Raw genomic sequence first — 24,313 nt, 5'->3', positions numbered from 1 at the left:
TTTAAGTTCATGTAGAATGAATGAACATATCAGCTCGGTTGTAACCATAGCGAAAGTCCTGTATTTAACTTCGATGGACGATATATAGTCAGAGCCGGCACTAAAAAATTTATGGGGGTAGAAGGGAGTTTATTCTCTCGTGCCCTTCTCTCTCAAATTCTTTTCTGATTTACTTTTGTTATAATAAATAATTTGTTTTTTCTTTTCTTTTAATCAAAAAATTGGTCAAATACTAAAAAACCTTAACGATTTCCAATATTTACCGACCCAACTAGCAACATTCGGATTACCCACCCAAATATTCGGGTTATCCAAACAAATTCGGGTAAATATTTTTCAACTCTTTTTTTCTTTCCTTCGGTTATCCTCTTTCCCCATTTTAACTGTCCGACTCTCTCCCTCTCCCTCTCTTCACCAAAATTCTCTGTTCTTCAACAATATCCTCCAAAATCTCTTGGGCATCTCCTCTATTTGCTCAAAATCTTATCAATTCTCGTCGTTTTCCTCAATTTCGGTAAATGTAAGTCTTTTTGTTTTGTAAAATTAGGGTTCAAACTCAAACGAACGAAATCTCTTAGATTTTGTGTTTTTTTTTGTTAATCTAGTGATATCAATGGGTCCTAAGACTCGAAATGGTATAAATTCGAAGAAGAGGAAGAAGAAGAATCCCGTAATTGAAGATCCTCCTCCGCGAACTTCAAGTTTTCCTCCTCCGCCAGCAATAGCTCCTCCCTCGCCAGCAATAACTCCTCCTCCTCTGCAAACTGAAGCTTCTCCTCCTCCGTCGGCAGTAGATCCTCCTCCTCTGTTGGCAGTAGATCCTCCTCCTCCGCTAACTGAAAATTCTCCTCATCCGCCAAGTGAAGGTTCTCCTCCTCCACAAACTGAAGGTTTTCCTCCTCCGCCAACATTAGATCCTCCTCAGCCGCCAGATGATGAGGATCTATCCCAAACAGAATCCGAGGAACAAAGGTCTCCTCCATCGCATCCACAGGTAACTAGAGTGAAATTTAGAGAAATTGAGATACTAGAGTTTGATTTTGTTTGTACATGGAGCGGGTTTGATTTAAGTTTGTAGATATAGCGGGAATTGAGAAATTGAATGAGTTGTGTTTTGGTACAAATAAGTTTGTTTGGTACAACTAGACATTTTAGTACATATAAGTTTGTTTGGTACAATAAGAAGCTGTTTAGTTCCAATGACATTATAAGAAGCTGTTTAGTTCATACACCGGTAGCAACTTCGCTTCTTCACATCTCTGGTGCAATATTTTCTCAAGAAGAGGCACCATTATCTGCGATGGAGGTACTGATGCAGAAGTCTTCCTATGTTCGTTAAACCATTCAGCCAATTTCCCAACAATAGCATCGATCATTGGTAAGAGCGAGTATTGCCTTGCATCTTTGAAAACACCATTAATAGATTCAACACAATTGCTAGTGTCTATATTGTATCTTGCTCCTGGAAAATAACATCTAGCCCATTTTTTTTCTTCAACATGTGAATCTAGATATACCGCTGCAGCAGGATACCTTATCCTAAAATCATGATAAAGTGTTTTGAACGTACCTTCTGTATAAGACCTAGCACATTCTATGAATTTTCTTCCAACGGTGTCTTTGTTGACGTTACTGCATGCTGCTTTCACATTTTGAGCCAAATGATATATACAATAACCATGTTGAGACAATGGATACACCTCAGCTACTGACTTGATAAGGCTTTGATTTCTATCAGAAACAAACACAAGTTCAGGGGCGTCTGGTACTCTTGATTTCAACTTATTGAAAAACCAACTCCAACTTAAGTAATTTTCACCATCGACTACACCAAAAGCAATAGGATAATGATGATGATTAGGATCTTGAGCTGTAGCAACAATAAGCACTCCACCTTGTGCAGTCTTAAGGTGGGTTCCATCCACAATGATCACTTGTCTCATAGCCTTGAAGCCTTCAACGCAAGCTCCCAGCGCGAAGAATAAGTACTTAAAATTATTCTCTTTGTCTAATTCCACACATGAGACAGTTTCTGGATTCACTACCTCTAACATGTGCATATAAGAATACAACATCTTGTAACTTTCCTCAAGACTACCACGAACCTCACTAGCAGCTTGCTTTTTTCCTCTCCATGCAGTGGAGTATGACACTTTAACACCAACTCTTGTTTGAATCAAAGGGATGAGATCTTTAGGAACTGGAGTCTTAAGCTTACATGGATATTCCTCACGCAAAACAGATGCTACTAATCGTTGTGAGCCTTTCCTTTTGTTTCTGCTTGTACTTGTTGTTGAACGATAACACGTATGAATTTTGTTGTAAGTTCTAACCGAGAAACAATCTGAATTCTGAAGCTTCGCAACTCGTAAAGACCACTTGCAACCCTTTTTTGATTCACTGCATTTTACCACGTACAACTTCGGATCCGACTTCACAATAACAAACTCAAAACAGTTCTTATGTGCACATTTTTCAACTAAATCTTATATTGCTTTCTTACTTCCAAATTCTTGACCTATTTTCAGATTCACACCATCTTCCCATTCCAAATGTACCTTTGTAACTTGCAGCATATCATCGTTAACAATGACGTCTTCTTGTTCTTCACTTGCGACATTGTCATCGTTTCAAACCAGCTCATTATGTTCAAACGTTTCACCTGCATAAAGAGTCATGATACCATCACCAATACGAGTCCTTGCACATGAAATCAACTCCTCCGCATTACTTGCACCAACTTCACCAACGTTACCAATTTCACCAACTTCACCAGTTTCACCAACTCGATTTTGCTCACAACCATGATTTTGTTCGTCATCTTTTTCCAACTCCACATGCATTACATTGAATTCAGTTTGATTCCATTCTAGATAACACGAAAGATCATCATCATCGAAGATATATATTGGTTTCTTAGGCTTCACTGAAACTGGAATGTAACTAAATTTCATCTTCGTCGCTGCATCTACCATCATCTTTCTGCATATTTTATCAACCAATGCAGAAAAAGTAACTTCCCCAATAGGTGCCTTCATCAAAAGAGCATGACGAACATCTTCTCTTGAAATCCATTGTATTTCATCTCCATTGTTCAAATAATTACCCCCATAATCAAAATGAATGAATGTGCGAAGATTATTATTCATTATCCCCTGAAAATAGAATAAAATTCCCTAACATCAGAATATTTCTCGCTTTCTATTCATTATCAGTTGTAATCGTTGTATCAGTTGTCCTAGTTGTATCAGTTGTCCTAGTTGTATCAGTTGTACCTAAATATGCAGATACGAGGAAACCTAATGTCATCTAGCTCGATTCAACCCCTAGATCCATAAATTATAAACGTAATCTGAGTCTAATAGACTTGAGCAAATGAAATTAACAAGATGAACCCAATAAATATACAAGAACAAGAATTTAAAAGAAATCTAAACAATATCCCCAATTAGAAACACAAATGTTGTACAAATCTAACATTAACACTTGTTCTTACACTATAAACAAGTTTCAAACACGTTGAAATTGAACAAAAACAGTAGAATAAACCCAGAAATTACCTGAATACGAGCTTCAATGGAGCTTCAATGGTGGAATTGGAGATGCGTGGGTTGTACGGATGGGGAGGAGGAGATGCGATTAGGTTTTAATTTGATTGGTTTGTTTTTTAGTTTTTTTTATCAAATATATATAAATACATAGTTTATTTAAATTATATAAAAAGAAAATAAAAAGGGCAAAACAGAGATATAGATTTATTGTAAAGGTACAAGGGTATATAGAAAAAATGTGGATAGTGTAGAATGATATGTTGGACATAAAGGCATAAGAGATTAAAGTCCCGGTAGAAGTAACACAATAGAACTCTATAGACCATACAAGACTAGCTATAGTACCCAGAAGAGTTTTTCTCGGTTTCAATCTAACTTTCTCAGTTTGATGCGGTTTGGTGTATTCGGTTGCAGTATTTTTCCCTCCACCTCTAGAATTGTGCAAGAACTTGAAACAGAAACCTCGCCTTTAACAAAAAAAAAAAAAAAAAAAAAAAAAAAAACAGAAACCTCGCCTGTTGCATCAATAATAGATTCCTTGTTTGGAATATGGGCTTTTCGTTTTGGGATCGACTTGGTTTTGCTACCAAGGCAGAGATATAATAACATTTCGTCAGCTCAAAACCCAAAAAAAAAAAAAGAAACTAAGTGACTCAAAGAAACAAGATAACCAAAAACTACACGTTCTTGTTATGACATTGACTTGCAAAACAGTGTTTTATCATCTAAAAGCAGCAGATTTGATCGGAAAACAAGCGATTTCACTATTCCAACAAAATCAAGAATCCAATAAGAAAGAAACCAAATCATTCCCGATGAAATTTTGCAATTTTCCAACAGAAACAAAACAAGAAATCGCTACAATTTTGGCTTTTTTTTTTTTGCTAATTACAGATCCAAAATAAAATAAAAATAAAAATAAAAGAAGAAGCATCAATCAATCATCACTTCAGACCCAAGAAACCGAAACAACAGAATTGGCAAGACCAGATTGTTCAAAAGTCGTATTAGATCCATAATGAAGAGTCTTATAATCCCCAGGAAACGCTTGGATCAGCTTAAACAGATTCCTCTCCGATTCATCAATCTGCGAATTACAATACGACCAAAGAAGCTGAACCGATTCACTCTTCAAGAAACTCCTCTGCGTTATCCTCCCGTCAGGTAACCGAACGCGGATTCTGCACAAAACGCTTTGATCGAAATCGCGATTCGTCGGTTCTTTGGGTAAGTTAGGGAATCCGAAATACGCGTTTGATGACGAAGACGACGTCGTAGACTCCTCCGATTCTTCTTTTTTTTCTTCTTCTTGTGCTTCTTCATCGCGTTTGGTGCGTTTGATCCTTCGCAGAGACTCGACCTCTAACGAAGCCATGTCCATGAACGGTGATAATTTCTCCATCATCGATTGACACTCAAGCATCGTTTGGTTGAAATCGACGATGATTGATTTTTTTTAAAACCCTAATTTTTTCCTCATAGTTGAGAGTCAGATGATTTTGTGAATTTGTTGTGAGCTTTCATTTATAGATACGAGAGAGAAAGAGAGAGTCAGAGAGGTGTGAAGATTTTTTTTGATATTTTCCTTTTCTAGCCCCGGCTCCTTAACCGAAAATACTTAACCGAATTAAACCAGAACTAACCAATGAATTATTATAAACTTCAGAACCGAGAGAACCGAACATTAAAACACCAACCAAGAGTTTTGCTTTGTCTCTCTTTACATTATTTGCATGTTGGAACAGTACAAACCCTTTCTTTCTCAACTCATTTGACGTAAGTCACAAACCAGTCAAGCATCTCCTTGTGAGATTCGTCTGCAGCTTTAACCGCCTCTGGTTCATCGATGTTGTACCTAACAGTCCAACCGTGTGATACTTTTGGGAATATCTTCACATAACTATACACCTACAAAATCTGTTTAAAGTTAAATAGGCGATAAAGCTGTTGAGTGGCAGTGCTGAAGAAGCTTACCTCGGGTTTGGAAGCTAGAATCTCCTCAAATTGCTTCACGAGTGCTGGTGGGGATAACTTATCAATCTCAGCTCCTAATATAGCAATTGGAGCCTTCACATCTGCAGAAAACCGTGATATTGGTAAGGATATCAAAGACTGGTAAAAAGCAAAGCAACCGACCAGACTGTTTCTAAATTTGTAAACTGTTGAGTTGCGGTGCTCAAGTCACTTACCCTTGATATCATCAACTGTGACAAAAGAAGGATGAAGCAAAACAGCTGCTTGAATAAGCTCCACTTTAGACAGTTCCACCACTACTTTTGCTGAAGATCAATAACGCAAGAGAGAAAAGTAATATAAATTAGACATTTCAAACTATTACTAGCAGAAAGATAATGTCACAAATTTATCACTTCCCAGCATAGGTAAAATTGGGAGAAATGCCCCAAAACGAGTGAAGAAAAAAAAACCTAACCTCCCCAACACATTCCTGCAGCTCCAATGGCAGTTATGCCTTTGTTCTTTATGGCTTCAAGTAATGGTTTGGTTTCTTCAAAACCCTTATCCTGGAAAAAAAGAGAATATGAACTCTATCAAAACAACAGAATAAAAAGACATAAAACCAAATCGAACTGATCTTATGGTTGCAAAAAGAAGAGTTGAGAATGGATAAATAAATTATGATAAGGAGGAGGAACAAACACAGCCATGGTCTTTAATCCAAACTTGGATGGGTCTCTCCTGGTTAGAGGGATCATAAGGATCTCCACAAAAGTAGTCAGGAACGACAACATAGAATCCAGAAGCCGCAACCTTGTCCGCAAGCGCCCTTAGTCATACAATTTAAGAATTTACACTTGATTAGCATTCATCCATACTTGGACAAGATATTTTCGAAAAAAAAAAGCAATCAAAGCAATGATTCAAATTAAACATCTAGATCTTACCAAATGAGGTCAGAAAAAATAAGTCAACATAATGCAAAACTAACCAAACAATTTGCAGGCACATAAGCAAAATCTACCTAGACCACTAAAATCATTCAATTCCTTTCAAGCAACAAACCCAAATTAGAAAGTTTCCATCTTCATTTCACTGGTCGAAATGATGAAGAGGGAAGAAAGAATGTGTAGTAGTACCTCAAGTTTGGAGCTTCATAACCTGAAGGACAAAAACGAAACTTAAGTTATAGAATACACAGATGGCATGATCAAATCAACAAAAGGATCCAAAAAAGGGGGAAAAAAAACCCTAATTACTCGATGATCATGTCTTTGACTAAAACAAACAACAGAGCAAGAAAGGAGAAGTATTTACCAAAAACATCAGAAACGAGGATCGCACAGAGCTTGGAATCGGGAGAGCCGGAGACGTAAGCATCGAGTCCACCCAGCTTCTCGACATTACCCGACCCGGAAACCGGGTTAAGTGTCGGCGGGTTTTCGCAGCACTGAGGTCCCGACATGAGTTCGTTCTTTAGAAAAACAGAGAGATAAGACAAAAACACAAAAGAAACAAAAAACCAAACCAAACTCAACCATACGTTTGATTTAAATAGTGGAATTTTTTTTTATATCTGACGGTTACGAATACTATGGTTATCGATCCAACTGTCTACAAAAAAAAAAAAATTCTTATTTTCTAAACAAGATTTGTCTTCTTCATTTTTTTGGTTCTCTATACATGCGTGATAGATTCATCACACTACACTAGAGCTAGAGAACACAAGGCCAAGAACAAGGAAAGCAAACACTAAATCATCTAATCAAAGCAACTATCTGAAATCTGGAGAGATCAAAATTTGTAAGAATCTGTTAACGCAAATGAATAATGAAATCAGCGGCATAATCCATTGTTCTGAGACCTCCCAAGGAGAGTAATACAATCGCTAACTCGTCTTTTCCCCACTGTCTTAGTCCATTGCTCAGACTTTTCAACACTTCTGTGTCGATCTCTGCCACCCAAAGCGGCAAACAGCTCACCAACAGACTCACCACACCGGAAATATACGTCCGCCAAGTTGCTGTCTCGCATCCCACTGATATTTTCCCGTCTAAGGCACTCGCGATGAACTCCAAGTGGCTTCCCAAGATTGCTTGGCGGCGGCGTTTTGATGCTGATGATCTTGAGTCCACTCCCCAAGCAAATGCACCACATAGGACCACAAAGTAGGCAAGGGCATGGCCTCTAAGCTCCGCAACTAGATCCGATGGTCTTCGTTCTCGGTCTGACTTGTCAGTTGATAGAAACCAAGACGGGATGTTTTCTTTGATGAGTAGGTGGACTACACCTAAGCCACCGGTTAGCCATACCAACGAGGCACTAAGTGAAGCAGCAAGCTTGACTTGAGTCATTGCTGTTGCTAGAGAACTTTGGCCGTATCTTGTTCCGTTCTTCACTGTCTTCAGCCTTTCCAGCTTCTCCATTGAGAGGCGGTTCTGGGCAATATCCTCCACTGAATGTATCAGGATAGAGAAAATCTCTTCTGAGACAGAAACAGTATCTCTGAGAGCACGATACATACGGAGGTAGAGAATCCCTGGTGCTACAGGTGAGATCCCGCCATAGAAATGAGAGCCAAATCCATGGCCAAGAAGAGCTCCAACGCCACCATCATTTGACATCGGGGCAACATTCAATCCGAGAGTGGCACTGAAGCAGTTCCTGAGGAGCTGAATCACAGCGTCTTGATTGTGAAGGAAGACGGTGCGAGAGGCAGAGAAAACAAGGAAATCGAACCAACGTTTCGCCTTTTGAGTCCATAATGAAGCTACAATGGGCATGCAAGGCCAAGGGCAGCCTGCAGCCAAGCACTCCAGAGCTGGGCCAGCCAGGTTGAGAAACCGTTCTGAGGCTTTGTCGATTTTGTAAGTAATGGTTAGACTTACAAAGGCGGCTAAAGGCAAAGGAAGCGTTGCAGGAGAACTCCCTCCAGCTACAACACAGCAAGAATCAACCATAAGTTCAAAAGAAAAATTTAACACATTTTAGTAAAGACAGGTAAAACTTATGATAGAGGGAGAACTATAGAGAGATGTAAGCCAAACAAACAAACTCCACGTTTAAACAGGTTGAATAGTTTTACCAGGAGCAAGGCTAGGGATATCAACGCCTGTTGTGGCAAGAATTTTCTTTATAAATTCCTCAACATTGGATAGATTTGTAGCTGGACTTGGCCAATCTACGCCATTCATGAATACTGGCTTCCAAACACTTCTACTCACCTCAGCTGAGAAATAGCTCACTATCGTTGCTAATGATGCCGGGAGAAAATCTGCCAAGTCTTTCAGCCCTGAAAGACAAATACACGTAAACAAAATCACTTTACTGTAAGAAAAACATATGATATAACAACTGATCAACACAGTCAGACATCTCTCATGCTTCAGAGTTGCCAAAGGTCATATAGGCAGATGTTATTGCACATGACTACACAATTTTAAGTCTCTTTTTTTTTCTCTCTCTCTCTCTCTGGTCACATATTTATGCAACCTCATCCAGTGAAACAAAAGAAAGCACGAGAAACAAACCTGTAGCTAACTCACGAGGAGAGAGCTTTCCATGAGTACAAGCTGTCAAAGCAGCATCTACAACATATGGAACAGCTTTGAGGATATCCCAGGCAGGAAACTCAGGTCTTGGATTGCTATCTTCACTTGCAGCTCCTGATGAACTGCTCGTGCCCGAATTAACTGGATTTAAAGTCTGACTGCCTCTGACTTTTCTGAATACCATGCTGAGAAGTGCTTCAACTATCTGATGTACGGGAGATCCATGTGTAAGTCCAGATAATGTGGCAGCAATGCATCTCTGATGCTGCCTGTACCAGATTTTCAGCTTGGGGAACGACTCAACAAACACGGGCTGGCCAGATGCTGCCCTTGCAACTTCTGAAAGTCTCTTTCTGTTTCGGTCTCTATTAAGGGTCTCCGAGGAAACAAGATATGAATTACGCACTAAAAGAAGATGTTCGAGAGTGAGTTGGGAGCCAACTGTGGGCACATCTCCTACACCATGCTCAATAGGAGGATGATTGAATCTCCAAAGCTTTAAAAGCAGAGTGAATGCATTTGAGAAAACAGAATAGGCTGATATTTCTTCTCCAGAAGGCAGATTCCATGATACACTCGGGGTGTAAGATCCAAACTCTTCACAGATTGGCATTAGTGAGCAAGCAAGTTGTGGAACCTATAAAATAGCCATCAAAATCGTACATTACATCTTGCAGCAAATTCAGTATTAAGTTTAAAAAAACTTAGAAGCATAATCTACATACCATGCCATGTAAAGAGAAAATCTGAATGCTGTCAACAGATCCTATCCCAACGATAACAACATTCAGCATACAGGCATAAGCGATCAAATGACTTTCAGCCCTGGAATAATCTGCTGAAACGGGTGGGGATAGTAATCTTGTAAGAAATTCAACAGTGTGTTCCTGTACATTGAAGAAAAATAGATGAAGCAAACATGTCTCTTCAGCTGACTTTTTCACTGGTGGAGGTAAATTCATCCAAATTTTCACTGGTGGATGTAGTGCTAACCTGTATGTTCCAACCCCGTGTAAGAGACGCCCCGCAAAGAACTGTAGCAGCAGATATCTTCTCATCATCCGATCCTTTGACTGCAACCTCATATAGTTTCTCGAGATCTGCTAAGCTTCCATCAAATCCATGAGCTATTTCAGTTGCTATACTCTCGGTAAATTAAAAAAAAAGAACATTACCTGGCTAAGAAACAAAAAGGAATAACTGAAGAAGATGCAGAACTTAAGTCAAACTAGAGTGCAAACACTCTTGTCATTGTGGCAACCTTGGGTCAAGGAAATGTGTTGTAAGAGTTATAGGTTCCTTAGGTAAGTAGCTTTACGATTTTGGAACTTCGCAGCTTAATCTTTTCATATTTTTAAATTACAACTGATCATATGATTTGGAGGGAAGACTATGCGCAGATAATCGAGCAGCCAAAATACAAAAAGAAAATAGCAACTCATTCTACCTTGAAGCAGGAACAGAAACTAATGCATTCACCATTGCAGCATCGAGTGGGGCGCCTTTCACAAATGACGACCAGCAGGGTACTTCATTGGGAAGACTATGAGGTATCTGGTTGAATTGGCCACTAACATAGCCAGGCCACGAATAGGCCGACGTATCCAGTATGTTTCTTGCAATACAAGCCTCAACTATCAGGTGACGCATGTTTCCAGCTACGGTATTTCCATAAAATATGTTAGGCAAGGAAGAGACCCATAATATCAACAAATGACGACAATCAAGCGGCACTAATAATGAAGCATACAAAGACAAACAAATTGGTTTAACTTCAATTTAACATAGCAAAATTAGATTTAACTTACAGCAGTTCATAGGCATGTCCTTCATGTTTATGACATCAGAACATGGCTTTCCAGCATTGCCACATTCCAAAAACAAAATTGCCTTTGTGGCAGCCTTGTTGGCAGCGGAAACAACGCAGTTGGGAGGAGCCAGCAATCCGGGGAACTCACCGAGTACCTGCAAACTTGTAACAAGATCATCTCGGAGCTTTTCCATGACAGATACGTATTTTCCCTCTTCAATAAGGTTTGCGACCACAAGAGGCACAATACATAATGACATGCACAGCCTTGTGTCCAGTCGAGGAATAGGTCCTTCAATAGGATCCCTTTCCTAGCAATAAAGAATGACAAGAAGATCAGAACAGCCATTCGATACTAAAAATCAGACCTTATCATGGATAACACACTAACAACCAAATATTATAGCTTTTGGTTTAGCCTAGTTAACTCAAGTGAAAATGTGTTCTGATACTGTCTTGGGAATTATAGCAGTCAATTTTGACAAAAAATTGAATAGAGCCAAATAACAGAACCAATCTCAAAAACACATGGTGTACGTAAAACTTGCAAGCAAGAGCAAAATCGCTTTTCTGGTGACCAAGTAATGGTGGTGAAATCACAAAGAGTAGGAGTAGTAAGAGATTAGTCCAACCCTTTGAACAAGTCGGAGAGCTGCTATCCAAAGACCCAAGAAAGTGTCATGCCAAGTGCTCCCATTAACTTCTTTAAGTGTTTTAGCTAGACCTGAAAATTTCATATTCTTGAGTCATTTCATTATATATTTGAGATAGATTTTCTTTGGTTAAAGCCACAAGTGAAAGAAGATGGAGTCTGCAAATTACCGGTAATAATTTCAATCGCACTAGTTGGGTTTACTTGATATCCATCCATAGCATCTTCAAATACTAGATCAAGAGGAAGCCAAAGTGAAGAGAGACTTGCTCCATGGCATAAGCCAGCAAAGGAAGAGAGAGATCCAAAATCCACAATAGCATCAGATTTCCGTGATGAAATTACTTTGCAGTCAGAAGAATACCCAAATCTTCTATTCGAAATCAACTGCAATAGATCCCCAGAATTTAGAACCTTCGAATTCTTTAAAGCCAATGAATTTTCTCCAAGCAGCTGCACTTTCTGGACAAATTGATGCCAATTTGAAGCCCTGAAAAGAAACGGATAGCAAACATTTAAAAGAAAAACACTTTACGATAGAGAAACTACTCCAAACTTCAACATAGCAGATGAATTTGTAAGTAAGATTTCAGATTAACTATGATGCATACCTGTTTGAGGATACCAAATATAGCAATCTAGAGATCACAGTATTTCTAAGGAACTCGGTAATCATCTCAATAGCCATGACAGTATTCAAACTCTGTAACTTCTCAAGAGATCCAGTCTTTCCATTACACATCTCAGGAGCATCAATTTCCATATCTTGAGACTTGACTAGCCACTGAGAGCTCGAGTCTTGGTTTAGCTCTAGCAAACCTTCATCACTTAAAGTCGCATCTACCAATTGTGACACCATCTTAAAGACGAATTCTACTAAAAGCACACCAGGTTTGCTTGTTTCCAAATCAAATAACTCTGAAAGACGAAGAATTCTTGCTACCGATATCATAACCCTGTACAAAAGAAAGACTTATAACATAAACACAAAAGAAAACAACTATTCCTACAAGTCCCCAAGATCAAACAAAATTAAATGAAACAGGAAAAGTATCTCAACAAAAACTCACTTCTGGTAGTGAGGTCCGCTAATATGATCTTTAATAGAGAACATATTTCTCTTGAGCAGCTCCAGGTAAATTCTATAAGCCGCTAGTTGTGTAGACCGGTGTGGAACAACTCTGCATAGAACAGAATCTAACAATAAGATAAAAGATCTGCACTATGAACTGAACCAATCTAAGATCCATCAAATCTCACTAAAAAATCCAAATTACGAAACAAATCGTCAATACATAGAACCCTAGATTTCAAAAAAAAAAGAACGAATCCAAAAAAGAAAAAGAAAAAATTAGGATTGAGAGAGACCTGTCAGAGAGAAGAGAAAGAACAACGAGAGGAGAAACAAGGTTCAAAGCCATAGCTCTTTCGAGAAACTTCCAGAGAATAGGAACGTTGTTATCCCAACAAATGTAGGAAACAATCACATCCGCGAGCTCCGTCGAAGGCAACTCAACAGCGAAGAATTTCAAATTGGACGAGAGCTGATTAGCCCAAAGACGAGGATCGACGCTGTTTAATTGAGCCATCTTCGTCAGCTCAATCACACGATCCCAGACGGTTCTCCGTCCATGAATCACCATTTTCTCACGACGACGACGACGAAGGATGAAGAAGGAAGGAAGAAGAGGGCGGGGTTAAAAGAAAGGAACAGAGGATCTTCAGATTTTGATTTGGCGTGTGCGTTTTTTTGGTGTTTTTGTAAAGTAACTGTGTGTGCGTTTTGCAAAATGACTGAATAGTCCCTCCCTCCCTTGTGAAAGAGATCGGATTGGATTAGTGCGCATGTGTGTGTGTGTGTGTGTGTGTGTGTGTGAATGTCCCGAGACGGGAATTATGAGATAGACGTCAAAAGAGTTCACATTGTCCCAAATCTATGCATTGTTTTTGTTGAATTTTGTGTGATTACTTGTTTATAATAATTTAAACAATTTTTCTGTTAAAAGTAGAAACTTTCATTTCACCAATTTTTTTGGATTTTTATTTATTTAAACAGTTTTTGTAATGTGCTATATAAGTGGATGTTTATCATAAATTCATAACTATCGTAGACGTTTTAACATTTGGTACCAGAAATTACGGTTTTTTTGTTAAAAATTTCTGTTTTATCAAAAATGTATGTTTATCATCACTATCGCACACGTGTTAACCTTACTAATAAAAATGTATGTAAACAACTTCTTCTCCTGTTAGCTCTTTAGAGCTAATCTTTTGTAGTCAACAACAACAAAAAAACAAAAAAAAAAAAAAAAAAAAAAATCTAAAATCCATTTAATATTTATTTCCATGAATTACGGGTTTTTGTTTAAAATATTCGTTTTATCATGAGAAATATTCCCATATATATATGTATGTGTGTTCAAAATTAAAATTTGATTTTTATTTTACTTTGTTCGAATATTTGATCAAAACAATTAAAACCTCTAAAAATTAATATTATTGGAATTATAATATTTTCTTAATTAATTGAGTGATTACTTTATTGATATGCTAATTAATCCCAAAAAAAAAAAAATTGGGACTCAGAATTATTGACTTTCCCAAATTTATCTAATGAAAAAAAAACAATCATGATATAAACACTAATTAGATAGATGGTGGAAAGAGGTGAGTTACAAAGCCATGATTTCCAAGTAAGACTTTTGGGGCATATTTTGCATGAAAGACTTAATGCAAGAAGAGCTTTTAGGTAATAATGCAATAGAATTCCATTTTAGTCAAATATTCCAGCTTTGGTTATGAGTCTAATGGGTAAACATTACCATTTCTTGCCAAGAATAAAAAAAAACATTACCATGTTCTGTAGATCCTAGTTTTCAACGCATGATATCATCACACATTCTAATTCTTAACTGATAAAGATTGGTTAACAAAATTAACAACAACAAAAAAGGACTGGTTACAAATATATATTTGAAATAAATTACTGATGTTTGAATTGGTTTTTTTCTATATAGAAATAAATTGGTACTTTCATAACTACTACTGAAATAAATATTTACCAAAAATATCATATATAGTTTTATTTTAAAATTTATTTTTTCCATACAAAACTAGAACTAAACTTTTAACAATCAAAATTAAACCCTAGATATTAAACATTATATCCCATAGCAAAACCAAACCTTATTTCCTAAACACTAAACCCAACTCCCTAAAAACTAGTATATCCTAAATCTAAAATAGTCAACCAAACCCAAAATAAAGTCTATAATTTTATAAACCAATTTTTTTGTTTGTATTATTTTTAAAAAAGAAAAAATTTTATTGTATTCAAGAAAATAAAATATAAAGTATGATATTTTGAAGAATTGCTCTGAATAAAATGCATTTTGATCAACAGTTTTACGTGATTGGCCGATGAATAGAAATAGTCAATATTTTCTTGTGATACCATGAATCAATACAATAAAACTAGAATGTTTCTCACCACAGCAAGACACCTCAACTTTTTAGTTGAAGGAGGAGTTAACACATAAGTTATAATATGTAACCAATAAAATTATAACATTAATACACATCAGTTTTTTGTTTGCCTACATGGACACATCATTGTCTCAATGTTAAAATCGATTTCTTCTATTTCCAATATCCTTATGTCACCCTCTCTTTAGTGTGGTGGTTCTGATGGTCCCAAGGTTCAGCACTTGTATGCATGCAATGTTTGATTCTAATTTTGAGGTTTTTCAAGAATAACCAGAGTTAGTCTTTGATTTTATCTTGTCACCATTTTCTTACTCATCTTCACAAATCTCCACCTGAGGCAAAGATGATCAAAGCCAAAGAGCACACACTTTCAGATAGATAATACCTTGAAAATCAATCCTCTGTTTGATTCCAAACCAAACTTTACACATTTCAGAGTAACATCACGGTAAAAACCCTTTGGCTATATGGTTCTTGTTTCACCACAAAGAGGACACAAAACTCCACCTTGGTTTGAACATACAAAACTCCACCTTGGTTTGAGAATCTAAATAAGAGCAGCACTTAAGAACCTTTTAACATCTGCTCAAAAACATGCAACTTCAATGTCTCTGCATAAATTACAAAATGCATGCAAACCAAATACTCAGCAAACTGATCCATACACAAGACTATAATCACCAACACATGATATTTATGTATCTTATGCAGATGCAAAGAGAGATTGTATAAATCCAAAGTCTCACTAACACATATTGTACCTGTATTTTTATTGATACTTTGATTTTTGGCCTCAGGATGGCAAAGAACACTGCAAATATCACACACAAACATATTCTCATCATTGTCATATGTACAGATTGCACATCGCCATGAAAATTCAACAAAAAAAAACCCAACATGACTCTCGCACATTTCAAACAAACTAGCCTAAGATTGTACCTCTGTTCAATCACAACCTAGCTACTTTCTTCCAAGAACTACATTACATTTGGTTACCTTATCTACATCTTGTAGAACAGGCGTAATCAAGTCGCCATTAACAGCAACAAACACAACAATGTTAATGTTACTATTGTAACTAAAACTCTTCCCATCTTTGCAGCTTGCATTCACCACAGGATGTTGAGCAATGATTTAAGCATTTGCTTCATACATAACAATGTGCGTCTATGTTTCAATTCAATCCCACCTTCTTGTATAGTGCATCAGGAGCATCAATGTTCACAGGGTAACCAACACGAAAGGTATGAACAGAGACTCTCAATCATATTCTTCAATATTGCAGATTGAATCAGGCAATAAAGGAGGCAAACTGGTGGTCGTGGTAGCTTTTCCCTCCGCCGCCGCAGGAGGAGGAGGAGGTGGTGGTGCCACGGAGGATTTGGGCGGAGCAATTCCAGCCACTGCAGCATAAGGCGTCGCTATGGTCTTCCTCAGACAATCTATGAAAGTCGTCACCGAAGTTTTTGAGCGATCGTTGGAGCAGGAATTGGTGATGACGACGGACAAAGATTGATCGGCTTGGAGAAGTGGAGAGAGAACAGAAGGAAGCGAAGAAGGAAAAAAAACAATCACAGCTTCACAGACACTCGATCAAAAAAAAGCTAAATTAAGCTACGATCACAACAAAACTTTAGCTGATATAATTAAAAATAAACTGCTTTAATCAATACAATCCTTAATACTTTTTTTAGCACCACCGTTGGACATGACCTTATGGCCCTGTGTATGCTTAAGTTTTTTTGTTGCAGGCTTGTTAGTGGTACAAGATTGGTCTTTGTAATGGAACCACTAACGGTTTTGATTGACATCAAAACCTCTGTTTCAATTGGAGTATTCTTAATCGCAAAGACAACTGTACATAGAAAATAAATAATTTTTTTCTTAATCGCAATTATGTTTTTTTACATTATTACATTACCTACACAATTTGTTTTAGCTCATCTACCAATACTATGTAGCACAATCACTAAAATACATCGAAGTTGCTAAATAGATTTTAAAAAAACATGTAACTCACAAGAAGTCACTTATTCAATAAAAAAAATGCAAACAAAGTCAATGTTATCAAAGCCTGCATGCTAATGATTCATTTAACAAGTTAATCAACAAGTAAAATCTAAAAACAAATACCATTTAACATTTATCATTTCCTATATAACTTATAAAATCTTAAAATAGATAGCCAATTAAATTTAAATAATACAGTTAAGCATTTCATGTTCAGTAAAAATCCTTCTATGTTCCACATCATGTTTATCATTAGTTAATAATATTCATTTGTGATATTAACAAGTTATGATTAGTTAAGTTATTCATTTCTTTTGTTTATTTTTGTCAATGCTTTGATATTCTAAATTTGAGAACAAACCATACAATTGCTTCTCGACCAAAAAGAAAGAAAAGAACCATACAATTGCTTAATTTACAGTTCATTCTAAGAATGAGCTACGTTAATCTCTCAAGCCTGTGTGGAGGATAAACATCATTTATTGGATTCTTGGAGCAACATACATAAACTTTACATATTATCAAACAAAAATTATCATATGTCTATCTTATTGCATGCATTTACTACGAATATAGATGTGATTTCTTCTACGGTGATGATTACAGTGTTTGAATTTTCGTTAAGGCAATTATACAATTAAATTTATCCGACTTAAAATGTAAATGCATAACAAATACTACGAAGTTACAAACCATTGCAGTTTTTTTCAATACATTTCTATATTTTCCATTGTGTAAATCATAATTTTTATGATTAATTTAATTTCAGAAAATTAAAAATCATATATTTAACATCAAATGTATTAAAAATATATTAAAAAAATCCTGCAGCATCACGCGGGTCTAACCTATTATACATAAAACTTTATAAAAAGGTGTCTCTGGCTCTATCTACTTCTACTATATCAATTTTTTGGATATTGCAAAATTAAAACTAGATAGAAAGTACAAAAGATGCGGAACCTACGAAGTTGGTGAATTGAAGAACACGATTAAATGATGGATGACCCACATGAATCCAGCTTTTACATTTTCTTTAGTCTATAAACAAATGAGGCAAGATCCAAAACATGGGTATGTTTAAATTGGAATTCTCAAAGAACTACTACATAGGACGACGAAATTTAGTGAAGAGGTTGGCCAATTAATTTCATACTTATATGTCATTATTTTTTAATTAATAACCACACTAAATACTGTACCATGATACGCCATCATTTATTAAAAACAAAAATTAGTAGGAACATGAGTCTTGTGTATGATTTACACAATAATTTTCAAAAAAATAGACATGAAATTGTAGTATTTTCCATTTTTCTATATCTAAAACAATTGTATATATAAACAAATAAATGCAAAATAGGATAATATTAAGAGGAAAAAGTGAAATGATAATTGGTTTTAGTGGTTAGGAGTAGGTGGAGATGATGCTAGTGGAGGTTGAGGATGGTCCATCACCAGTTTCTAGTCGAAAATAAAAGTCGTACCGTTCGCTTTAATCAATGGACATCTCGAATTGAGATGTATGTAGCATGTATCTAGCTTTTGTCAAATTTTATCATCTATATACACTGATAGTGCAAAGTTTTGTTCATTGCGTTCGAAAATTCTCTGATCCACAAACTACAATTATCTATATTTGGTTTCACGATTCACCAAAAAAAAAAAGAAGAATGAATTTGTAAATAGTATTATTAAAGATTTGCATGCGTATGTATGCTTGTTGTAAAAATTTAATATTACATATTCTATAGAATGAGAATTGTTGCGGAAGGAACAACAGTAAACTTTTTCAAGTTGAACAAATGAAATAATCTACATCTTAAATCATTCTTATAATTAATGATTAATGACTTCTAGCTAGAACGATGCTAATCAAGGTTTTGATCAAGAAATGACAGCTTACTAAATCATAATTCAAATAACATGTTGGCCAAAAACAAAACACGATATTAACATGATTCATATATCAATTAGGCAAGTCTCCATTTAAAACCGTTTGTAAAAAAACATAAGTGGAGAAGAGATCGAACCCAAAACAAAAAGTCCCTTTTTGTTCTGTTAAATTAAAGTTGCAGCTTGGTTGATGTCTCCTTCAAGTAAGAATCATATCTTGGTTGGTGAACACAAACACTATTTCACTTAGTGGCGCAAGTCATTTGTTTCTCAGTCCAGTTGTCTGAAAACGACAACGTTTGTGGTTTCAGATTTTGACTGCGCACCTTCTTATCTTCACACCAAATCCATCATTTTTCTTTGTACTTGTCCCCATCATCCAAGTTATATCCATTGCTAATCTGTACGTTATAAACTTAAAATACATTTCTTTTTTACGTTTTGTTTTTTTTTCCTTTCTTACTATAATATATGAAAAGTTAGTTGGACCAAGAAACGTCTAGATTAAGTTCCGGCGGTAGCAACTAGCAAATATGGTCGAGTATGAGTAATTTGGATAGTCGAATTACATACTGTAACCTTTTTTTTTGTTTCTTGGTCGTGCTTAAGCCTCGCCTACTAACCGAAATGGAAGAATCGAATCGATCTTATAAACGAGAATTGAACCGACTCCGAACAAATAAAATACTCGAACGAATCCTAAATTTTTATATCTAAAAAAATTGGAATCAAATCCCATTTAAATCGAAAAGCAAATGGATATTCAAAATATTTATTATATTTAGATCTGATACAAGATAATTACCTAATATTATAATTTAAATTCGAATATATCAATTATATTTTTTCTATGCAAAAATGATATGTGATCGCTACTTTACCCGTTAAAATAAGTTATTTTCAATCAGTCTGACGATTTCTATTATTTTAATCCAAAATATTTGGGTTTTTGTTGGATCTGATAGAGTAATAATAAACGATGATAAACAAAGACTCAAACAAGAAAAAGTTTGGTCAAGTGGGAGGTATGTCAATGAGTTTGTGGAGTTACTCATACTCAAAGTACAGCTGAGCCGCACCATATTATTATTATATTTCATGTTTCTCCAACGAATTGGATGGAGTGTGTTTTTAGCTTAAAGAGTTGTTTGGTGCTGCTACGTTAATTAACTATATTATTACTTTCTTTCATATCACATGTTTAACTAGACACGTATGGTTGGCTTCTTGCGCTTAAAGTCATAACTTGCTGATTGCGACTATTTTTATCATTTCTTTAATTCAGATATTTATAAGAAACTAATGCTATATGATTAAGATTAACTAACATGGTAATAGCTAATGTTACACAATAGAGAAGACACAAGTGATGGTGCACTCAAAAAAAAAAAAACATCCATTGCTAAGTGAAAGCCAAAACATATGTAACTAATATGAATATATGGCCTCTTCTATTACTACTACTACTCTGGTGTTGGGCTACAAAGAATGAGAGTGACTCCATAAATAATCTAACTTGATGAGCCCTTCCAGTTAAGATTCAATGGCTGATTGATTCATTCAAAAGTCCTCCTCAGTTGTGAATTCGTAGTTCTTACTTCCATTTTGGAGGTTTGACATAACCGATGCCTTCTGATACTCTCCTACTCTCTTCTCAAAGAAGTTGGTCTTCCCTCTGCAAATTTTTTATCACAAACGTACGAAAACAATCAATGAAGAGAAGACGGTTCTTGAAACTATCTTGGCAAATCAAAACTAGTGATATATCGACTACTTACTGCAGAGATATGAACTCCATCCAGTCAAATGGGTTTTCTGCTTTGTATCTCCTTTCACACCCCAAGGTAACCTACAAAAAAAAAAAAACAAGACAAATCCATGAGTTTGATGAAAAAGCTAATTCATGTTTCAAAATGCTGAAAACATATGATTTCCTTTACCAGAAGACGGTCTGCAACAAATTGTATGTACTGACTCATGAGGTTTGAGTTCATTCCTATCAGATCACATGGAAGAGCCTTGCAGACAAACTCTGTCTCGATTTCTACTGCCTCATGAACAATCTGATAAACTTTCTCCAACGGAAGCTGCTTTTGCATCAAACTGCACAAAGTATGATAATCAGTAAATGGATACAGACCTATTGTTCACAAAACAGTGTAATGTGAGACAGAGTTTGTAACATTTTGACTTATAGTAACAGTAAGCCACATTGGGTTTTACCTGTACAAGAGACAAGCAAAGTCACAGTGGAGCCCCTCGTCTCTCGATATAAGCTCGTTTGAGAAGGTCAAACCAGGCATAAGACCCCTCTTCTTAAGCCAGAAGATGGCACAGAAGCTGCCCAAAACACATGAATGCTTATACACGAGAGATGACATATATATACGATATGTTCTCTATGCCAATCATTCCAAGGAGGATGTTATGCAACAGCTGAAGAAATATACCTTCCTGAGAAGAATATTCCTTCTACGCATGCAAACGCAACCAGTCTCACAGAAAATGACATAGGACTACAGACAATGGTAGGTACACAGTCAGATATTACAATTAGTCACAAGAAAATGTGTTTCTTCAACCAAATAGAGGATATTAAATCTGACCATATTAACTCAAACAACAAATGGGTACCTTTGAATCCAATCTAAACACCATTGTGCCTTCTTGGCAATACAAGGAATGGTCTCGATAGCATTGAACAATCTATCCTTCTCCTTTGGATCCTTTATATATGTCTCCAGAAGTAAGCTGTACATCTCTGATATATGTCACAAGAAAAATATATCTTGAATCAGAATTACACGGTAGACAGAGAGAAATATTTGACAAAATCATAGTCCTATTGTGGGATATTAAAGCTACAAACAACAAAACCTATCAAGCTTCAAGCCCCTCTTGGTTACTGGTTACAACTTTCAAGTCTTATGGCTTGGTCCTAAGATGTTTGTGTTCATTCACCATGACCTAAGTTAATACTTTATTTTCTTCTATACTCATCATGACTAAATAGAATCTTACAACGTTCTACAACTTATAGATTTGTAGCAAGTAAGAACTAAACACTTTCGAAATTTTGCAGATTTATACAAAAACAATCTAGACTACTTAACGCTTCCACTAACAAAGCCATACCCGAATGAATGTTCTCCATGGCAATTTGAAACCCATAGAAAGCGCGAGCCTGAAAAATACAGAGAAATTGACGTCTTAAAAATTAAACAGCAAGTGGTGGGGTTTCAAGGTTATCAAGCCACTCAACAGGAGCAAAAATAGTCTTTAAAGGAAAGATTTTTCTACACTCTTCACCTCAGGAACTTGGACATCATTCAAGAATCTAGCAGCCAAATTCTCCAAAACAATCCCATCTGATGCTGCGAAAAACGCCAGAACATGGCTAATAAAGTGTTTCTCCGATAACGACAAGGCTTCCCATTGTTGCACATCAGTCGAAAGATCAACCTCTTCGGCTACAATCCATTAAAAACAGAACTGATGATGACAAAAGCAAAAACAGAACACTAATACACACACATAAAAATGTCAAATTCACATCCCCTGAATCAAAATTTAGAGGCACAAAACAAAAATCAAAGTAACAAACTCCATCCACCACATCTATTCTATAACCAGGTAACGCAAATGAAAGATATTACAATCCTATAACAACTCAAAGAAGAAGCTTTTGCATATATATCAAACTGTAACCATAAGCGTAATCCAAATTCAAGGGGGGGGGGGGGGGGGGGGGGGAATAGAGAAAACTAAACGAACCAGTCCAGAAACTAGCCTCAGCCTTCTTATACATCTCCCAAATCGATTTGTACCTAACGGGAAACATAGTGAACCTCTGGTTCTGCGCCATCAAAAGCGGCTCTTTCGATTCATCTTCTTCTTCTTCCTCCATGTCTCTTCTTTGACCATCCTTCAACGAACCCATTATCACTAAACTAATTCCTCTCTTAATTTCAAGGGTTCTTTTTTCTTTTTATGTGGAAAAACAGAGGATTAGGTATACTGTAGATGGGGAAAAAAAATTGAAAACCCTAAACAAAAACCCTTGGGAACCGACAAAACAAAAATTGGTTTTGTCTATACGCCTCCTCGTGATCTTCCGACGTGATTTTCAAGGCAACGGTTGTGTATAATGAAAAGAATACTTATCTTGTTAACCACACAAAAAAAAAAAAATAATAATAATTAGTGGAAGCCACGTAAATAAGAACTTGTCCACTATTTTACTAACAAAACATTGTACAATGACTACTCTACTGTCACAATATTGTTGGCCATCTAGTTTTTGTGATGATAACACATTTTTAGATTTTAGTTCTTGTTCATCATCGCCTCACTATACGGTTTTGGAACTTGGAACACTATTCAACATTCAATACAATCTAGTAATGAAATTATTTTTCATTAGTAGAAAAATACTGTTTTTGTAAGTTAAATCTCTTGAGTCTTGACTATGAGATTTAATTACCCATTTGAATGATTAGGATTTACCTAATCACATAGCAAATGTCTAAACCAAAAAGAAAAAATCATTTTGATGAATTAGAAAACTATGATAGAAACCACGCAAAAAGTTTGTCCACTATTTAGTATTTACATATATTAGAAAACTATTAAATTTTGTGTTTTGCATTTTATTAATATATTATTTTATTTGATATAAACTAAAAATAAGAAATAAACTGGAAAATTGTTTCATAAATTTGCATCCTAAATACAAAAAATAAGTAATACGCTCTCCGTTTTTTTACTTATCATTTTAGACTTAAATTTTTATTTCATATTACTTTTTATGTTTATAATGCAACTTTATCAATCAAATTTTCAGTTTTATTCATCACTTTAGTTTATTAATTACTTAAAACAAATAATATATGAATAAAGGGTAAAACAGAAAAATAAATTATTTTTTAATATCTGTGAAAATATCTAGAATGACAAGTAATATAAAATAGAAAGTGTACAAAACAAAAATTTAACTTTACAATGACAACTAAAAAAGAAAAAATAACAAACATTGTACAATGACTACTCTACTGTCACAATATTGTTGGTCATCTAGTGTTTGTGATGACACACATTTTTAGATTTTAGTTCTTGTTCGTCATGATACACGGTGCTGGAACACTATTCAACATTCAATACAATCTAGTAATGACATTATTTTTCATTAGTAGAGAAAATAGTGTTTTTGTAACTTAAATCTCTTGACTATGAGATTTAATTACCCATTTGACTGATTATAATTTAGCTAATCACATAGCAAATGTGCCAATATTATTTTGAGCAAATCAGAAAATCAAAATCAGAGAATCAATACTATTTTTCAATATTATTTTTATTTAACGCACGTGGGTTTTTGTAGGTGGGAAGATTAGATTAC

At 35.7% G+C, this 24,313-nt stretch overlaps 4 protein-coding genes and 1 pseudogene across 6 annotated transcripts; all 5 read right to left on the bottom strand.

Annotated features, from left to right (window-relative positions):
* Positions 1–620: 620 nt before the first annotated feature.
* On the bottom strand, positions 621–3,309 carry LOC109125907 (uncharacterized; annotated as a pseudogene).
* Positions 3,310–4,290: 981 nt separating this feature from the next.
* On the bottom strand, positions 4,291–5,108 carry LOC104788573 (plant UBX domain-containing protein 12). The gene has a single exon (XM_010514337.3). The coding sequence runs from the start codon at positions 4,972–4,974 to the stop codon at positions 4,501–4,503; it is 474 nt and encodes a 157-aa protein (XP_010512639.2). The 5' UTR covers positions 4,975–5,108; the 3' UTR covers positions 4,291–4,500.
* A 70-nt stretch (positions 5,109–5,178) lies between these two features.
* LOC104788558 (endo-1,3;1,4-beta-D-glucanase) lies at positions 5,179–8,292 on the bottom strand. 2 transcript variants are annotated; one of them, XM_010514328.3, is made up of 7 exons: positions 6,825–8,292; positions 6,647–6,668; positions 6,210–6,336; positions 5,983–6,073; positions 5,741–5,830; positions 5,526–5,626; positions 5,179–5,459 (listed from the first exon to the last, which is right to left on the bottom strand). In XM_010514328.3, exons 1-7 carry the CDS (start codon positions 6,970–6,972, stop codon positions 5,319–5,321), a joined length of 720 nt encoding a protein of 239 aa, XP_010512630.1. In that variant the 5' UTR covers positions 6,973–8,292; the 3' UTR covers positions 5,179–5,318. The 2 variants fall into 2 exon arrangements, with proteins under 2 accessions (XP_010512630.1, XP_010512634.1); XM_010514332.3 differs by having other exon boundaries at positions 5,179–5,468; positions 6,825–7,154.
* On the bottom strand, positions 7,145–13,509 carry LOC104788554 (mediator of RNA polymerase II transcription subunit 33A-like). Of its 2 annotated transcripts, XM_087456765.1 has the most exons (12): positions 12,889–13,509; positions 12,591–12,701; positions 12,132–12,476; positions 11,691–12,010; positions 11,501–11,592; positions 10,867–11,179; positions 10,506–10,716; positions 10,052–10,166; positions 9,784–9,945; positions 9,038–9,695; positions 8,593–8,799; positions 7,145–8,442 (listed from the first exon to the last, which is right to left on the bottom strand). In XM_087456765.1, exons 1-12 carry the CDS (start codon positions 13,161–13,163, stop codon positions 7,322–7,324), a joined length of 3,930 nt encoding a protein of 1,309 aa, XP_087312891.1. In that variant the 5' UTR covers positions 13,164–13,509; the 3' UTR covers positions 7,145–7,321. The 2 variants fall into 2 exon arrangements, with proteins under 2 accessions (XP_087312891.1, XP_087312892.1); XM_087456766.1 differs by lacking the exons at positions 10,506–10,716; positions 10,867–11,179; positions 11,501–11,592; ... (2 more) ...; positions 12,591–12,701; positions 12,889–13,509 and adding an exon at positions 10,234–10,375 and having other exon boundaries at positions 10,052–10,158.
* Positions 13,510–20,203: 6,694 nt separating this feature from the next.
* LOC104788541 (ribonucleoside-diphosphate reductase small chain A) lies at positions 20,204–23,196 on the bottom strand. The gene is made up of 9 exons (XM_010514312.3): positions 22,690–23,196; positions 22,225–22,385; positions 22,051–22,099; positions 21,550–21,676; positions 21,366–21,431; positions 21,139–21,255; positions 20,856–21,018; positions 20,694–20,764; positions 20,204–20,590 (listed from the first exon to the last, which is right to left on the bottom strand). The coding sequence occupies exons 1-9, from the start codon at positions 22,853–22,855 to the stop codon at positions 20,476–20,478; spliced, it is 1,035 nt and encodes a 344-aa protein (XP_010512614.2). The 5' UTR covers positions 22,856–23,196; the 3' UTR covers positions 20,204–20,475.
* Between the last annotated feature and the right edge of the window lie 1,117 nt (positions 23,197–24,313).

The sequence above is a fragment of the Camelina sativa genome, chromosome 1 (assembly GCF_030686135.1).
Source record: "Camelina sativa cultivar CO46 ecotype springtype chromosome 1, ASM3068613v1".
NCBI lineage: Eukaryota > Viridiplantae > Streptophyta > Magnoliopsida > Brassicales > Brassicaceae > Camelina > Camelina sativa.
Note: the sequence above shows the minus strand (reverse complement) of the source record. Positions and strands in the feature narration are given on the sequence as shown.

Excerpts from the sequence above, each read along its gene's own strand:
- LOC104788573 (XM_010514337.3), bottom strand. The coding sequence starts at position 4,974 with ATGCTTGAGTGTCAATCGATGATGGAGAAATTATCACCGTTCATGGAC.
- LOC104788558 (XM_010514328.3), bottom strand. The coding sequence starts at position 6,972 with ATGTCGGGACCTCAGTGCTGCGAAAACCCGCCGACACTTAACCCGGTT. Across the intron at positions 6,337-6,646 it reads TATGAAGCTCCAAACTTGAG|GGCGCTTGCGGACAAGGTTG; the intron begins GTACTACTACAC and ends TGTATGACTAAG. Across the intron at positions 5,627-5,740 it reads CACAGTTGATGATATCAAGG|ATGTGAAGGCTCCAATTGCT; the intron begins GTAAGTGACTTG and ends GGTTTTCTGCAG.
- LOC104788554 (XM_087456765.1), bottom strand. The coding sequence starts at position 13,163 with ATGGTGATTCATGGACGGAGAACCGTCTGGGATCGTGTGATTGAGCTG. Across the intron at positions 10,167-10,505 it reads GTTTCTGTTCCTGCTTCAAG|CTTAGCAGATCTCGAGAAAC; the intron begins GTAGAATGAGTT and ends ATTTGATGGAAG. Across the intron at positions 8,800-9,037 it reads TCCTCGTGAGTTAGCTACAG|GGCTGAAAGACTTGGCAGAT; the intron begins GTTTGTTTCTCG and ends TTTGTCTTTCAG.
- LOC104788541 (XM_010514312.3), bottom strand. The coding sequence starts at position 22,855 with ATGGGTTCGTTGAAGGATGGTCAAAGAAGAGACATGGAGGAAGAAGAA. Across the intron at positions 20,765-20,855 it reads TTGTTGCAGACCGTCTTCTG|GTTACCTTGGGGTGTGAAAG; the intron begins GTAAAGGAAATC and ends TTTTTTTTGTAG. Across the intron at positions 20,591-20,693 it reads ATGGAGTTCATATCTCTGCA|AGGGAAGACCAACTTCTTTG; the intron begins GTAAGTAGTCGA and ends AAAAATTTGCAG.